General features: G+C 39.8%; 1 protein-coding gene across 2 annotated transcripts; it reads left to right on the top strand.

The window, feature by feature from the left end:
• The first annotated feature begins 4843 nt into the window (after positions 1-4843).
• LOC145998493 (facilitated trehalose transporter Tret1-like) lies at positions 4844-17479 on the top strand. 2 transcript variants are annotated; one of them, XM_083134912.1, is made up of 6 exons: positions 4844-4941; positions 9767-9845; positions 10601-10736; positions 13039-13224; positions 13818-14486; positions 16289-17479. In XM_083134912.1, the coding sequence occupies exons 1-6, from the start codon at positions 4865-4867 to the stop codon at positions 16678-16680; spliced, it is 1539 nt and encodes a 512-aa protein (XP_082991038.1). In that variant the 5' UTR covers positions 4844-4864; the 3' UTR covers positions 16681-17479. The 2 variants fall into 2 exon arrangements, with proteins under 2 accessions (XP_082991038.1, XP_082991039.1); XM_083134913.1 differs by lacking the exons at positions 4844-4941; positions 9767-9845 and having other exon boundaries at positions 10607-10731.
• The last annotated feature ends 793 nt before the right edge of the window (positions 17480-18272 follow it).

The raw sequence follows: 18272 nt of genomic DNA, 5'->3' as shown, positions 1-18272 counted from the left end.
CTGGCATACTTTCAGTTCCAAACCTTATCTCAAAGAGTGAATTTTGTAACACTACTTGTTATTGAATTTACGTAATAAGAATTTAACGTGGGTTGTAGGTATAATGATGAACATATCAGATTGCATAGGTTTTCTTCTATTTTTTTTTCTTTTTACAAGGTTACCGAACAATATGCTCTTTCCCCCAAAAGGAAGCGGTTGACGTATTTGTATTTTTTTTGTCAATTTTCTACCTCTTCGGTTATCGATTATTATGAATAGTGGACGAAAGAACAAAAAATGAAACATTCATGCCATACCCACAATTCAAACCCCCTAACATCACGCTTCGTAGTGTTTTAGGCTAACGACTTCGCCACGGAGGAAGGTAGAGGGAACTGTTCAGGAAAGAACCATGGTCTCCTTGATCTAATTGAACTATACTGAGCATTGATGACGAAACTAATTAATTCCGCTATTTTGAACAGATTTCAGTTTTTACATGCTGTCTAAATTTGTTGTTTTGCGTACAATTTTTTTTTCTCGTTATTCGAGGATCTGCTCGTGAGGTTAGTTATTGCTCTATTTTAAATCAAGCACGAAATCAATGCGTATTCATTGCGATATTCTCGAACCTTTGGCCTCCGCTTGCCAAGGTCATCATGATTTTGTCAATAAATCACTCGCATAATTCCTGTGGGACCTAACTTGGTTTGATAGTAAATCATCATTTGATTCTACGAAGCTCGAAACCAAAATTTATCTATCATACAAATTACATTTTAAGAGTACACCGTAAAATATATTTGCGTATTTTTGTTAACATTTTTAGTGCTACTTCTGAATGTATCAACGATATCTATGTTTTAGCCGCTTGTTGAGCGGTTGACTCACGATTTCGCCGTCGTAGAGTCCAGATCTTACTCCTGACTCTCATCAGTTTCATCTAATAATCATTTATCGCCATCGCCGCAATTAACCAAAAGTAATAGAAAATTAGCATTAAAGAAAAACACAAACAATGTCAATATTCGTGCAAATTCACGTCATTAAAGGTTTTTTAAAAAGAAAGACAACTGCCAGTAACTTTTACAATTACTTTCTTCTGAAGATTTACTTGGATCTTCATATTAATCTTACGCACAGATTATGGATAATTATAAATAAACAAGATTATGTCTACGCACTTATCCCTATATTCCATTTACACGGGAAGGAATTTCATTCACTTATACATCTGTCTCTCCCCGATGACGTAGTGGCAACGCTGTCGCCTTGTAAACAAGCGGTCCAAGGTTTGATCCTCTGTGGAAGAACATTGTACACTGGTTCTGGTCTAACTTTAAAGTATAGGTAAAGTCCCGATTAACCTATCAGAGAATAATGTGGACTTGAAACCAGCTCTGACTGATATATCTGATAAGGATTTTTCCGTAAAAATATTACTTTGTAATAGCATATGCTGTGGCATACCTAGGGGAAGGGATTTGTAAGGGTCATTACATTGTCAGCCTTTATCCCGACTTCCCTAATAAAATTATCTCTGAATACACGTACAAGGTTGTACAATATAAGCCTGTTTGCTAAACAAAATACTTGGGTTGTATATTTAAAAGTGGCAACATTGTCAGGAAGAGGTGATAACACCGTGCATGTGCTATCAGACGGTGAGCATTGTCAGTTGGGGCCCATGTCGATGTGTGGAGTACCAAAAGTACTGTCGTATCTCTCGTTATAAAATTCCATATGTGCCATTGAGTCTGATAATGTAATGCTGTCTGTTTCTCTCCTTTCAAACACACACAAAATCATTGTCATCTCCAAGAAACATTGCTAAATGTTTAAACAAAATTAGTGTCCAATCAGACGTTCTCCTTATCAATGCCGTAGGGAGGAAGAGAAGAAGGCTACCGCCATACTCCCGAACCCTGCAAAAAATTGGAAGAAATAAATGTTGCAGTCCTCTACTCGTATTAAATGTTATTCTTATGGCTAGGAAGTTGAAAAATCATCTATTTTTCTGGGCCTTGAAGACAGTGCTAAACCTAATAGTAGTTTGTTCCCCTTCAATTAGAACCAGGATTCTTTTCATTTTCCTACCCTCTTTTCTTGACTTTTAGGTTATTATTCAGTATTTTTTGCAGTTTTTGTTGCATTTAAAAATATTTGTAGGTTTCTTTTGGCTCCTTCCTTGTTACTTCGTGAATTTTACGTGCATAGCTTTCATATTTCAATTTCCTAACATGATCTTTTTAGAAGTACACTATTAATCGAAAATACTGTCAATACAAAAGCACAATATTATTTTAACTGAAATATTTGGCAAGGAATTAAATAATTAATTCTTGCATTTTTTTCCCTTCAGAAAACTTAAAATATTTTGAGTGAAGCCTACTTTTAGTTTTCCTTGCTGGCCATTATTATAGCTTTAATCTGTGGTTTTAAAGTAAAATTGGTCACAGTACAAAAAAAAGATAATCTGATGTACACAAAGCTCAAGTGTATTTTCATATGCTGACCAACTACTGTATTGTTGAAGGCCAACTCTGGAAGCAGGTGAATGACATGCAGAAAAACCTTGTCGAATTTTCTGTAACCTTGAAGTAAAACGAAAGGTAGTGTAAATCACCAAACAACGGGCTTTATTGAATTTTTCAACTATCTAATTTATGAAAAAGTCACATTTCAAGATCGAAAATTAAGTTTACGTCATTGTTTGAAAATTGTAGGTCATTCTATAGGTAATTATTATTTTTTTTTTAGATTTTTAGGTCATCAACATCCGAGCCTTAGTTGTTATTGTTTACAATGGTCCATACCTAAAAATTGTCTCTCCCCCTTTCTCGCATAATTACGTAGACTGAGTGTGCCCAAGTTACATTTCCATGTAAATGTATCACACTTATTTTGGGACGGTAGAGCATCAGACTGTCTTTAAGTGGGCCAACTACTTTAGAGCAATGCCATGAACTTGTGGAATCAGTATTACTCCGATGTAGTTTAAAAGTTGGGTGCGTGTGATGAATTGTTTGTCCAGTTTTATATTTGTAATGGTAAAATTCTTGTAACGTTCCACCTTGTCGTTATAGGTTCACTCCTAAACTGAGATGAGTTAGCTAATCAGTGGTGATTTTTATTCATACTAGTTTTTTGGATTTTTAACCACTGTTATTTAAAAGAGATTTACCTACGTTTCGGAGGCTGAATCTGCCTCCGTCTTCAGGGTAGCGTGTAGTCTGTTATATCATATAAATATTTGCCTTGGAGGATTATTCTTGGTGGCCTAGGCTCCACCGCGTCTGTCGATCGCAAGGACCTCTATATACAAACTTGCCAGGTAGGATTATCAGTGGCCCAGGCTCCACTTCCACTCCACCAAGAATAATCCTCCAAGGCAAATATTTATATGATCTAACAGACTACACGCTACCCTGAAGACGGAGGCAGATTCAGCCTCCGAAACGTAGGTAAATCTCTTTTAAATAACAGTGGTTAAAAGTCAAAAAAACTAGTATGAGATGAGTTAGTTTCTCACATTACCACTATGTAGAAAGAGAGTTAGAGGCTGTAACACTGTATATGATGTTAAGCTGTGACGGACATGTAATAATACTTGTAGAAGATGCCTTTTTCTAAAATCACAGCTCGGTACAACGACTAGGGTCCCTGATTCGAATCACGGCCTGGGTGTTCTTGTAATGGTCTCTACATCAATTTCATCATATCATAACTCATCCTCATAGTGGCGATTAGCCAAAAGTGGCAGAAAAGCGATACTATTTTTTTTTAAAAAAAAAAGTCAATTCGGACTGCTTACACATTACAAATTCGGACCCTCATACCTACCTTTTATCGATTGATTGATTGGATTAATGTTTACTTCGCTTTTCTGCCACTTTTGGCAGATGAAGATAAATGATGATATGGTCAAATTGATAAAGGGGCACTCACAAAAAACAGCCCAGGCCGGGATTCTTCAAACCTCGGCGTCATAGCGCGCTGTGCTAAGCATTTCACCACCTATTTCGACATAGGTTGAATTTATTTGCAGGTTTTAAGTTTGTTTGGAAGTCCATTTTATGCACAGTAAAGCTAATCGCGTCAGGACCTACAGTTTAAAGTGGGATTCGATTCGAACCACTACGTGCCTCAATTGGGTATTGAGCCCGAAACCCTTTGATTACAAAACGAGAATTTTACCAGTAAGCCATCGGGGATGGTTCGGATTGTATTTCCGACTAGAACTGCAATTTTGAAATTGAAACTGAAATTAGCGACGTTTCCGAGACAAAATTTTCGAGAGAAGACCGAACCGATCTTTGATACAGTTCAAAGACAAGACAGTATTTATTGTTGTATGGAAGGTTCGGACTTGAGACCTATTCAATGTAATTTTTTCTTCGGACTCCTTACAATTCTTCTAATAGTTAAGAACCTAAGTGTTGCAATAATTCCATTCCTTAGAGTTATCACAAAAACAGTAACTGGGTAAATTTTCTCGTTTTAAGAGAGTAACTGCCTTTCAACGGTTGTATCCAAAGTCTGAAGCATATAAATACAATACAGAAATACAGTATAAGTTAAGAACTTACGCACTTGACCACCGCTGTTCACGTGATTTATTTTGGGACCACGGCACAATAACAATACTTTTTTGGGGCTATTGCAGCCAACGCCATCTGTTTAACTCGATACGAAGTTATAAAAACAGAAACTTGAACAGTTTACTGAGCAAAATATTTGCTTCACTGTCTCGGGGCAAAGGTCTCTTTTGTCAGTGTGCAAACAATGTGTTAGCACATACCAAAATCTGGGTCGTATATCACTTCAACCCGTGAGGCCTACCGCAATCCTGGGAGAAACGGATAGTGCAATCCCGAAGAGCATGGGAACCAAGGAAGATGAATTCCAATCCTTTGCTACTGAGAGTGTTGGAGAAGTAGATCAATCTCTACAAGTAAGGTAATGTATTAAGAAAAATTGTCATTACTTTTAGAGTGTGCACTGTTAGTGTAATTTGAACTCAACAATGGACTATTTTCCATTATTTTTTATAAACGTCCATTTTTCCTCTTTCTACGTCACAGCTGGCCATAATAGAGGGTAACATGAGACGCTTGTCCAAAGCCCAGTGCCAAATTATAATTGCTTATGATGACCAGGGTGATCATGGAAACACTTGTTTATTGTACCTCCATTTTCTTTCTCTCTTTTTTGTTTCCACTTCCATTTCTTAATTTCTAGCTCTCTATTATCTCACTTTTTTGGTCGTGTTCTACAGCTTCTAGATTAAAATGTTGGTATTGTTCCTTATACAGGGTGTTTCTAAAGGTCGCTTACAACGCTTGGGAGGTGATTCCTCACACGAAAACAAGCAAAAAGTGTGAGTTCCATTTTTACGACTGAGGCTTCGTTTCCGAGATAGGAGCCTCGCAAAAGGTGACAAAGTGAACGTCACACCTAACTGGGACGAATACTGTCACAGATAGAGAGGCGGTTCCAAGGGAATCATCAAGGAATCGTATGTGCTCAGTCCGGAAGTCACTATGAAAAGTTCACTGCACGCATGCGCAATGGAGTCCTCAAAGGAATTAGTGATTTCCAGCAAGAACAATGCTTGGAAAGGATATGTAACGCAGCAAGAGGGACCGTGACAATGAGAAATGCGTTATAGACAACACATCCCGACCTCAAACATCAAAACATGAGCACGGAACACAAAATCCGAAAAGTTGAGCACGGTTGCATACCCCAGTTACACGCGAGGAATGAACGAATCATGTCATGTGGCATACGAGAGATACATTTCTCCACCAGGAGGAGGGAAAGAAAAACACAATATCAGATGATTGCGACAACGTGTATTTTTACACGCGACAACTAAATAATATATCCCCCCTCACACACACACACAACAAACAACAAATGATACAATGTCTTACGCACAGACAGTGCGTGTTACTGTACACCAACTGAAGATGTCACTTTCACCAAACAAAGGGGGTGGGGAGCAATACCAAGAGTGTTCTCACTGGGATTTGCTGAAAGCGATAATCACAGACGGTTTTAAAAATGTCTGCCGTTCACTTCTACGCAGAGATGACAGCGACGAATCAAGGATTGTCGATTTGATTTTTTTTTTATTTGATTTAGTTTATTTTAGTTCGCGTTTTGTGCCTCTTGGCTAATTTGCGAAGATGGGGATGAGTGATGAAATGATGAAATTGATGAATGGACATTCACAAACAACCAAGCCCGACCGGGATTCGAACCCGGGACCCTTGGCGTCGCAGCGCGATGTGCTAACCACTCGGCCACAGGGTCGGGCTCAAGGATTGTCGAGTACGAGCAAACAAGCCAGGTGTATCTGCTACCGTCGCGGCGGCGACGTTGATGCGAGCAACGAGGTCCTCAGCTGATGTGACAGATGTGTCGTATACGAGGGTTTTCATTTCTCCCAGAATAAAAAATCGAGAGAGTTGAGATCTGGCGACCTCGGTGGCCAAGACACAGGCTCATCCCTACCAATGAACCTATTGCGAAACACGTCATGCAGGAAATGTCGTACATTACGATCGAAATGAGCTGGTGCCTCATCGTGTTGGTACCACATTTCTTGCCGCAGTGCCAAAGGTACGGTCTCCAACAGTTCAGGCAGAACCTCACTAAGAAATGCATGATACGTGCGACCATTCAGGCGAACAGGGAGAATGTATGGTCCAATTAAATGATCATGTATTATCCCGCACCACACATTCACTGAAAACCTGTGCTGGTGATGGTCCACAAAAAGTGCATGTGGGTTGTCAAAGTCCCAGACATGACTGTTTCTACTATTGAAGACATCCATCCTGGTGAAAATAGCTTCATCTGTCCACAATACCTTTGCCCCGAAGTGAGGGTTTGTGTCCAGCTGATGAAACAACCATTGGCAAAAGTCCATACGAGGGCGAAAGTCACGAGGTAACAGTTCTTGTACTTTCTGCAGTTTAAAAGGGTGCATTCCTTCCTCTGACAACACTCGCCAAACATTCACATGAGACGTGTTTCGTGCCCGAGCGAGCACGCGCGTACTGGTGCGAGGATGTTCTGTGACCGCTGTTAACACATTTTCTGCAAACTGATGTATGCGTACACTTCGGGGTCTTCCAACTTCTTGCCGCGGTGGTAACACTGACCCTGTTTCACGCAGTCGACTGTCCACTACCTGAAAGAAGGCGTGAGACGGTAAACGTCTATGTGGAAAGCGTTCTCCATAAGGACGCCTTGCCTCACGGCTAATACCACGTGCCTCCCCATACACGAGATGCATGTCTGCAAGCTGCTGGGTCGTATACGCAGCCATCTGTGTAATAGGGAGCTGGAACTGCAAAGTATCGTTTTTGTTTAACACTGGCACACTGCACAAATTGGCCGTATCACCGTACGAACACCACAGACCAATTTTTGCGATACTTGACTTGTCCACTCCACCACGTCAACTTCTTTCAATACAACATACTAGTACTCTTCAATGCGTATGACAACCTAGAGCGAACTGCTGATCATATCCCAGCACCTGCAACACGACTGGGACGACTGCCGGAGATAACCAACCCTTCGAGCTCCTCTCGCGGGTACAGCAGTAATGAAGGTCAAACGTAGACTACGAGAGCCAGACTTGCCTGCGCAGCGCTTCCAAAACTGGTCTAGTTTACGTCACAGTGATCGCGTGCGAACACTATTGGTATTGCTCCCCACCCCCTTTGTGTGGTAAAAGTGACATCTTCAGTTGGTGTACAGTGACACGGACTGTCTGTGCGTAAGATATTGTAACATTTGTTGTTTGTTGTGTGTGTGGGGGGGGATATTACGTAGTTGTCGCGTGTAAAAATACACGTTGTCGCAATCATCTGATATTGTGTTTTTCTTTCCCTCCTCCTGGTGGAGAAATGTATCTCTCGTATGCCACATGACATGATTCGTTCATTCCTCGCGTGTAACTGGGGTATGCAACAGTGCTCAACTTTTCGGATTTTGTGTTCCGTGCTCATGTTTTGATGTTTGAGGTCGGGATGTGTTGTCTTTAACGCATTTCTCATTGTCACGGTCCTTCTTGCTGCGTTACATACCCTTTCCAAGCATTGTTCTTGCTGGAAATCACTAATTCCTTTGAGGACTCCATTGCGCATGCGTGCAGTGAACTTTTCATAGTGACTTCCGGACTGAACACATACGATTCCTTGATGATTCCCTTGGAACCGCCTCTCTATCTGTGACAGTATTCGTTCCAGTTAGGTGTGACGTTCACTTTGTCACCTTTTGCGAGGCTCCTATCTCGGAAACGAAGCCTCAGTCGTAAAAATGGAACTCACACTTTTTGCTTGTTTTCGTGTGAGGAATCACCTCCCAAGCGTTGTAAACGACCTTTAGAAACACCCTGTATATAACAACGTTAGAGGGGGAAAGAAGTAGGCGTAAGCATTCAGTTAACCAACCCTCTCCCCTTTGCTGTTCTTCCCCTCTCCTACATATAAGAAAAAATTAGCAACCCTAAACACGCATTTTACATGTGGTATTTGTGAGATACATATATATATATATATATATATAATGAGACTGGTCCTCGCAAAATATTCTCTACCCTCTTCTGGTTCCAAATCTCTTTTTTAGGCCCTGCTGCTGTTGTACAGGGTGGACCAAAAGTCCCATTACCCCCCCCCCCTCCCTTTGAATTGTAGACAAGCCTGCAAAATTTTATTTTAACAGCACACAGCTATTTTCATGGCACAGTATTATTCGCCTCCAGGTGCGATGTGAAATCCTCCATAACTTAGCTGGCGTGAGGGAAGCAAACGCACTGCGAACAGCTTCCTGAAGTTCCTCAGTTTTCTGATAACGATTATGGGCGACTTTCTGTTTGATGTGCCCCCATAGCGCATTATCACAAGATGTCAGATTTGGACTTCGGGGTGGCAATTTTAGAGGTGCTGGTAAATTTGTCGATCCTCGTCCAATCCATTTTGTCTCTGTACACATCATTCAGGAATTCTCTTAAAATGGCCACCCCGAAATCCAGATTGACATCTTATGTTACAGAGGATTTCACATTGCACCTGGAGGCGAATAATACTGTGCCATGAAAATGGCGGTTTGCACACAGATCCTCTGGAGTAAATGGTGGTCATTGGTCTGATTTAATGGTATACCATCCTCTCATCATACGCATGCTGTTAAAATAACATTTTGCAGGTTTGTCTACAATTCAAAGGGGGTGGTAATGGGACTTTTGGTACACCCTGTATATGTTCTATAAAAAGCCTGTCTCTTCCACAAATTTCACATTTTGTTCGTTACAAAGTAGCTGATAGTTATGGTACGTTTCTTATGTACTTTTTTCTTTTGTTAATTTACATCTCATTGAAGGGGGCATGAGAGGAATTTCCCCCTCTGCTTTCTGTACCCCCCCTCTGGTTGCTAATGTTTACCCCTTGGTAAACTGGTGCTTCAAGAGTACTTACTGAAATTTCCTACTCTGGAATTTTTTTCAAATGTCGCACTGATTTACATATTATGTTGATCATTGGATGGCGTAACCATGATTCAGTTACACGACTTCTGATGACGTTCAAACATGACATCATTCAAAATTCAGTATATTTCACATCAGGATCCAGCCTCAGTCCCTACAGCCTCTCTCCCCCATCCCCATAAATTATGTCAAATTCTGGCACCTCCAATTTGAAGAAAGGAAGTAAATATTCTGATCAGTACAAAGTGTTCATAGCTTGAATTGGTTCTTTTTCAGAGACGAAAATCTGCCACTCCAAATGCAAGATGACGATGCACCAGGCAAAAGACTTACTACAAAGCAGGCCATACCACAGGTAATTTTTTTATTTGTTCTTTCTTATATCTGATCCGCATTGGAATAAGAACATTTACCTACTTACTCCTATCTTCCATTTATTTTCCATTTTTTTATTGTTTTACTTTTCATATGTCTTATTTTTATTAGGCTTCGATCTTTTCTCATTGTAGTATCTTCTTTTAATGCTCTTTTCCTCTCTTGTTGTTCATTTCTTTATCTATGATTCCTACCTGTTTTCTCATTTTATTCTTTCTATCTTTCTATCTATTCTTATCTCTCTCTTCTCTCTCTTTCTCTGTATCGATCCTTTACTTCTCTGTTTTTATTTCTATTCCCTCTGTTTCTCTTTTGTTTCTCTTCATTTACCTTTCTCTCTCACTCTCTATCATCTTCTGTATGTGACTTCTTTATTTCTCTTATTTTATTTCTTCTGATGGCACGAAACCCCTTGGAAAATGTTCTGTGAGTACCGATGAATTTACATGTTCAGTCACCGGCAATAAAAATGACACACCTACATCCTGAAATACTGGTTTCCCTGCAATGCGTTGTGTGTGTTGTCTAACTCTACGGCGATGGGCCAATTTCAATAGGAACTTTTCCATAGAAAGTTCTGCTATCGCCTCAGAGCTAGGCCACACACAAGGCATTGCAGGGAAGCCAGCATTTCAGGATTAAGTGTGTCATTTTCATTGACGGTGACTGTACATAATGTCCTTGTAGCCTCTTAGATATGTGAAACTTAATGTTATGGAATGTGTATGCTTCCAGATAGTTGCAACGTTGGTAGCGTTCAGTATTTGGATCAATCTGGGAACTGCGGCTGGATTTTCTGCCGTCTTCATCCCGCAAGTGACTACAGAAGGGGACGAAATCCTTTTGTCCCAAGAGGAAGCTTCTTGGTATGGTATGAATTTGCTTTTTCTTTTATTTTCATGTTAAAGTAAGAATAGTACTTGCTTAATAATCTAACTAAGTATCTTATTCTTTAGTCTTCTTAAACCCGAAGGTATATGGCCGCAGCAACACAAGTCTTCCATCTGTTCCTATCAATCCTCTTTTCCATCCTTTATGTCCATCTCATCGTTATCCCTCCATCTTCGTCTTGGCTTTCCTACAGGTCTCTTTCCATCAGGTTGTCCAAGTTTAATATCAGAACAAATATTGTTTTAAGTCCAATTTGTGTCCAAATAAGACTAATGACAATGGCAAATACAGTGAAAGAGTGGAATGTACTCCGACACGGAATTATACCGGAAATTCCTAGTGGTCATATGTCAAAAGCTGATTGTACAAATACCAAACCTATTTCCCTACACGTAATCACGGCTATATGTAGTGACCGTGACGGCAGTGCAAAACTGACGATACTCTTAGAAGTAGTAGTAACGGACAATTATATTTCTGATGAACAGATTCTCTCTGGCTATCGACCAGGAGAGTTGTGGAAAGTATCTGAGCTTTCGAGGGCTAACGTCACTCTCATCTTCAGAGTAGAAGTGTAACGCCACTCTCACTTCTAACCTGAAGATTAGAGTGACGTTAGCTCTGGAAAGTTCAGACACCTTTCCTGAACTCACCTGGTCGATAACCCAGGGGAATCTGTTCAACATTCGTCCCCAAGTAAACTTCAAAACTTATATCAATTGTATTTCTGTTTTGGTTATTTAACATCGCCCTTCTACCTCTTGGATTAATCGCGACGATGAGGACGACTAGTGAAATGGGGATGGGATAAACGTGATAGTGATGATACGTCCTTGTTTTACCAGGGTTCGAACCTTTCACCTCTAGGTTCGTAGCGTGTTACGCTGACCACTCACCAGATGAACATTTCAAACAAAGCTTTCTTCGGATTATTTGGAAAATAAATGTGTGGGGGAAGATTGAACACACTGTTCAATAATCCTCCAAAGAGTGATCCTCTAAAGCTCCAGGATAAGCCTCATGTTTTGAATTTACCCACCCCCAAAATATATTCAACGCCCCTATATTTTCCACAAAGGCCAAATGTATGGCTACTTTGACTCTGAATTTACTTTGACATCACTCTAAATACGAACTTACACCCCCCCTGATGGAAAATTCTCGATAAACCCCTGCGCCAGTGGGTGGATTGTTGCATTGTAATATTGTAGTCGAGGTAGTAAGAAGTCATTATTTAATTAGAGTGTGTTTTAAGGATGTGCATACATAAAGTGAGTGAAATAAAATGAATGATCATTGAAGAAAAGCTGTCTCCTTTGTTGCAATAGACCCTAATAATATATATGAAGACTTTATGTATCACAAACAAATAAGTAAAGATTCATATATTTATTTCATTACAATTAATAATCACTAATTCTGTGTAATTTGTTTCCAAGAAAATTTACAACAAAAAGTAACTGTAAAAATAATGGCTATACTGCATAAACAACCATTTCGGTGTAAAAAAATATATGTTCACTCATAGTACTTAATTCGTGCTTCGAATTTGCACTGTGCATTTTTCACTTAGAAGTTTCTGTTCTGTGAAATAATATAAACTTACTTACATGACTTACCATAGCTGCTTTCTATATATATATATATGCAAATTTCCACTAGGATTCAAGGTTATTTTTAGTTAAATTACACTTTCTTTACGTTAACTTTAAATTATTATTTGCGATTTATAATGGAGGTTTTTCAAACTTAATACTACGTTTTTTCCCACTTCCTATTGTTTTCTCAACATAAATCCTGCATTTCCGGAATTCTTGGTTCATACCCTTTCCAACGATGTTATTACACATTTCTATTAGAAAGGGTGGATTCGGCATCCTTACCAAAATAATAACAGTAATTCAATTACTTTTAAAAAGTAACTTTTCTAACATTCATAATATGCTCCAATTTCTAGCCTATGAATAGCTGAGAGGTCCGATCAAAGAAGCTAATATAAAGTACCAAAATAACACAGATCACGAGGTGAGTGCCAACTCGCCCTCATATAAGGCTGGGAAATGAGGAATGATATATTTGATAAGAAAAGCAACGTGTAAAATCGGGATAATCGTTACATGTGACTATATCAGACAGGAACAGTGCAAAGAATGTGATAATGGAAGAACCTGGTTTTAGCACACACCAAAGCTCATGATGTCACCAGGTATACCTTTCGTACTGTAGAGCCTCTACTTCTTCTTTTCTAGGCCTCTTGAAATGGGTTTTCTTTCTTTTTTCAGCTGGGCTCATGCCCCTCACCACTCCTATCGGCGCATTGGTTTCCAGCTGCTTGGTGGACTTCCTGGGTCGCAAGGCAACAACGAAGATGTTAACAATTCCCTTCGTCTTGTGCTGGGTCCTCACAGCGTGTCCTTCAACGTTCGGAACCCTCTTCACAGGAAGAGTTCTTTCAGGAGTGGCAGCAGGTACGTGAGATGCAGCAATGTGCACAGGATTTTCGAGAAGGGGGTTACATATACTTTTCTTTTAAGTAATCAGCCTTCATTTTGCAATCTTTTCTTGCCTTTGATGTTCCTTTTTTAGAAATACCCCCACCAATTCCCCTCCTTTTAGACACGCCACTGGTGAGGTGGTCTCTTTTTCTCCTAGCTTACTTGGGCACTTTTGCAACGTTTGCAGCAAAAACAAATATTTATTTGTTCCAAGGTATTACAAGCAATTAAATATCAATTTAGGTTCGTTTCGAGAGATCGCATCTTGCTACTCTCAATATTTATCTCAACAGCAAACACAAGGATTGCAGTTGTAAATACGTATCAAACAAAACAAGGTTATGTTATGTAATGTAATGCGTTTTCTATACTACTGTGCATATCAACATCTAACGTAATGTGGAACGTAAAACAATACAATCTAACTGGAACAATTGCATATTTACAACAATTTTCAATAACAATGAATAATGTAAAACGGACAATGAGTTAAAAGACATTACATAAATTTAGGAATAGTACAAACAGAAAGACAAAAAAATTTACTCGAATTTGATTTCTTGCAGGAATGGCTTCTGCATCCATGGTCTATGTAACGGAAATAGCTCACTCCGACATGCGAGCAATGTTAACGAACATCTCAACCGTCATGGCTGCTTTTGGGTTCGTCATCGTGTACACGTTGGGCGCCCTGCTCCACTGGCAGTTGGTAGCTGGCCTGCTTTCCATCTTCCCGCTTGTATCGTTTCTCGCATGCAACCTTATTCCAGAAAGTCCAACTTGGTTGGTTTCCAAAGGCAAGATCCGGGAAGCGGAATCAGCTTTGCACTGGCTCTATCGAAACGACCCATCAATTTCGGAAGATGAGTTGAAAAGACTAACCAGTACGCAGAAATATAGTGCATCAGATAAAAGTACTCACTTTATGGAAACACTGCGAGCATTTTCAAGACCAGAGGCTTACAAACCGCTGCTTGTACTGTTCTGGTTTGCAATCTTCCAGCAAACTGCTGGATGTCACGTGATGTTGTTTTACACTGTCAGCTTGTTTCAGAAAGTGGGAAGTGGAATTAATGAGTACGTTGCAAGTATCCTGGTTGGACTTACCAGATTGTTCATGGCTAGCTTGTTCGTGGTTCTTTCCCGTTCCGTTGGAAGAAGACGCCTGGCATTTGTTTCTGGCACAGGCATGGGAGTGTGCATGTTCATTGGAGGGACGTCACTTTATTTATTAGGTAAGTTTCACGTTGAGAAATCGCTCCAGAACGATGACATTTTTTTTTCTTCGATAAAACGATTTTACTTTAATTTGCTACTAGAGTTCGAATTACAATCCACCTTTGCATCGCGGTGCTATAGTCACAGATATTTCTGGGTTGTAATGATCCCATTGAAAGTCAATAGGGCTGCTACAACCCACAAGTGTCCGTGACTGTACAATTGCCACCCAGATGGCACAACCAGCCTCCAAAATTCTGGAAAATTCCTCTTATATGGCATAAAATGAACTTTGATTGATTTGCTGTTTTAAGTCCACTTTATGCACAGTAAGGCTAATCGGGACTGGACCTACAGTTTAAAGTGGAATCCGAACCACTATGTGCCTCCACCGGATATCGACCCCCCGACCCCTTGATATAAAATGAACTTGTCTAACAACTTTGGTATCGTGATAAATTGCGATAGTTCTAGTCACCTACCTTCATGTTCATCAAAACCAGAGTATTCTTCGCATTGTTTTGTTAACAAACATTTTTCGAGCTTCGTTTTGACTTTCCCAGCTACGAAGTAATTTCTATAGAGCACGCTACTTTTGAAACATCCTGTACTGGAAAAGAAAGACTTTTCCTTCGTCAAGGGTGAAAATATTCCGCTCTTAATGAGGTGTCTGTCCTGAGCGTTGGCATGTTTGACTCCCACATCCAAGATGAGATCCGAAACTCTTTCTCAACACACAACTCCTTTTCCATTGGCCATTTTCCAAAATAACTGACCTCTGGGAGAGGAGAAACGTTTCGAAACAAAGTATTTGCGTCTTGTCAACGGTATTAGAAAGCATCAAGAAGCAACATTCATTGCGGAAACACAAATTCCACGTTTAGGAGAATATCATTGAAATTCTCATGTTTTCGCCACCATTTTTATCAAAATAACAGCCCCGTGTAAAACTGAAAAGGTTTTCCTTGTGTTTATCCAAGTTTTTCCTGTACGATATACAATACAGGGTGATTCAAAAGTCCCTTAACACCGCCTATAAAATGTAAAGGAGTTAGGCTGGGTCTTGGTAGAAATAGGTTAGGGCTAGGGATCTTGGTGTGTTCCAAGAGGACATCCGACATATTGGTGGCCGTCATATTGAATTCAACTATTTTTTTAAAAATGGTAACGGGTGATGTGATATATCAGATCAGGTTAGAATTTCACGAGAAGTGCAATGGTGGCGGTTTTTAAATCTATATTTAATCGGGGGAAAAGTTATGACTGCATGATTGTAACAAATGTCTCATTTTCCAGGTGTGAGAAAACAGTGCCAGAATGCTCCTAACGCGTCGGTGGAAGTTCTGGGACGTCCTGATCGTCTCCTGATCCTGTCTCCCGGAACTTTTGGAGTAATTGTGCAAATGTCACATCGACTCTGGATCTCGTTGTGAGTGTCGTAGATTAAAATCATTTGCAATGGCATGTGAACTTATCTCCCCAGACATCAGACCATCTCGATGTGTTCCTCACGCGTTAGGAGCATTCTGGCACTGTAACTAAAACTAATACGATATATACAGAGAAAAAGTCGCGCAACCCTAATTTTGATCATAAATTATAACATTCACCCTTTTTTTGATTTTAAGTCTCGTTCATTGAAATGTTATGCAAATTTTGGATTAATTCATACAGCCCTAACAGTTTCGTTTCTTTTATATCTTTTTTAATTTGAAGTTGATAAAATATCCATTATCAACACGTGGCTTGTTCTGCCTGTCAAAAAATGTTAAAACTATCCTTGTTCTAAACATAGTGAAAGCATTGGAAACTCTTTCAGGGGACAAGACAGAAGCAGCAGGCTGGGTGTCGTTGGTGTGCGTTCTACTATACATCTGCTTCATGTCCAATGGGATTCTGTTCCTACCCTTTTCCATGTCTGGAGAACTTTTCCCTTTGGATGTGAGAGGCGTCGGCAATGCTTTGTGTTTCATTCTTTTTCACATCCTGATGTTCATTGCTCTGAAGATTTACCCCAGCGTAGCGGCTGTTCTTCAAGGATACGGAGTCATGTGGTTATTTGGAAGTACATCGATTCTCAGTGTGGTGTTCGTATATTTCTTCCTTCCAGAAACTTTGGGGAAGTCACTGCATGAAATTCAGCTTCATTTTTCGAAGAAAACTGCGATTCGAACTGACCACAAGCAACCATTGTCTGAGCAAAATGGCTGAGTTTACAAAAAAAAAAAAAAATGAAATTCTCAAAATGTGTGTAGTTCCTTACTTTGTTGTGATTTCGTGTGGCTTTTTTTTTCCTAGGCACAGATTTGAAGAAAGCACTTCGAAAGTCCAGTGAGGTGCATGTGCACTACGTTCAAGTACTACAATTACTTTGAAAACATGCAATAACATACATGAAAAACATACTATGTTCCTTCAGCATTCTTTCATCCGCGTCCCCAGGCTGCAGGTCACCGGGGCACAAAACCATACTTCACTTTTTTTTTTTAATCATAATGTAAGAATATACTGTTGATCAAGTTATGAGTGATTTGATGATTGATTTAGTTTATTTTACTTCGCTTCTCTGCCACTTCTGGCTAATTGCGAAGATTAGGATGAATAGTGAAAAAATGAAATGGATGAAGGAATAATCACAACGTATAAGGACGACACAGCACGAGCCCAACAGAGGATTATACTGGTTGTTAGTGTTAGTCCAGACAGTAGAGCCTCGATAGTCTGCAAAATGCAGTCCATGTTGTACTACGTTAAAGAGAGGTTTACATTTGGGTCGTTCCGAGAAAGTCACCCCTTACATTCATATGGTTTTGACTTTGTTAAATTTGTAATAATTATGAGAATACTGTAGATAATTATCGCACTTAGGTATAGCTCCTGGGTAGCATTTAGGTGTTGTTGTAGTATTGCTGAAAGTAAACTTTGTTCCTTCATTGTCCTTTTCCGGTTCTGCTTCTAACTCTTATAAGTGTAATATATTCGTTATAGCTTGTGTAAGAACCTCTTTTATTGTACAGTGTCTCTCAAAAGTTTTAGGACAACTACATTTTAAACTAGGCAACCCAAATTACGTAAGGCGCTGGTGGGTTGCGTGTAGAGTTAGGCTCAATTTCAGGGTTGCCATATGCACAATATATATTTATGAAATACGCGAAAGGAATACAACCAAGTATTATTGTATAAAACTCTAAAAAAAAATATCAGTATTATATTTGTCGGAAAAAAGAAATACTTTGTGAAAGAAAGAAAATCGATTTTCTAGTATTTCATCGCTGATGAGTCTACACAAAGGAAAAGAGGAGAGAGGAAACGAAAAGGGACAAAATGAGAGGAGAAAGGAGAGCGCAAAAGGGGAAGAGAAAAAGTAAAGGACGGAAGAAAAGATAGGACAGGTGTGGATAGAAGAAGTAATGAGGAGGAAGGGAAAACATGCGAGGGGAGATGAGGAAAATGGAGCAAAGAGGAGAAGAGAGGAGGGAAAGAGATGAGAGGAGAGGAGAAGAGGAGGTTTGAGAGAAGAGGAGGGGACGAGAAGAGGGGAGTTGAGAGTAGAGTAAAAGAGAGAATACGAGAGAACGAAAAGTAGAGGAGAAGAGTGCAGTGGTGTCGGAAATCTAAGACAGGAGAGGAGATAAGAGGAGTGGAGAAGAATGGGATGGAGACAAGAGGCGAGAACAGGGGGAAGGCGATATGACATATAAGCAGAGGAGAAGAAGGGGAGAGAAGGAGAGGAGAAGGAGAGAAGAGAAAGGAGACGAGAGGACAGATGAGGTATTTGTAGAAAATGTCGTCTCAGTGTCAAG

Source organism: Lepisma saccharinum, chromosome 14 (assembly GCF_977018435.1).
Source record: "Lepisma saccharinum chromosome 14, izLepSacc3.1, whole genome shotgun sequence".
NCBI lineage: Eukaryota > Metazoa > Arthropoda > Insecta > Zygentoma > Lepismatidae > Lepisma > Lepisma saccharinum.
This window is presented reverse-complemented; position numbering and strand designations above follow the sequence as displayed.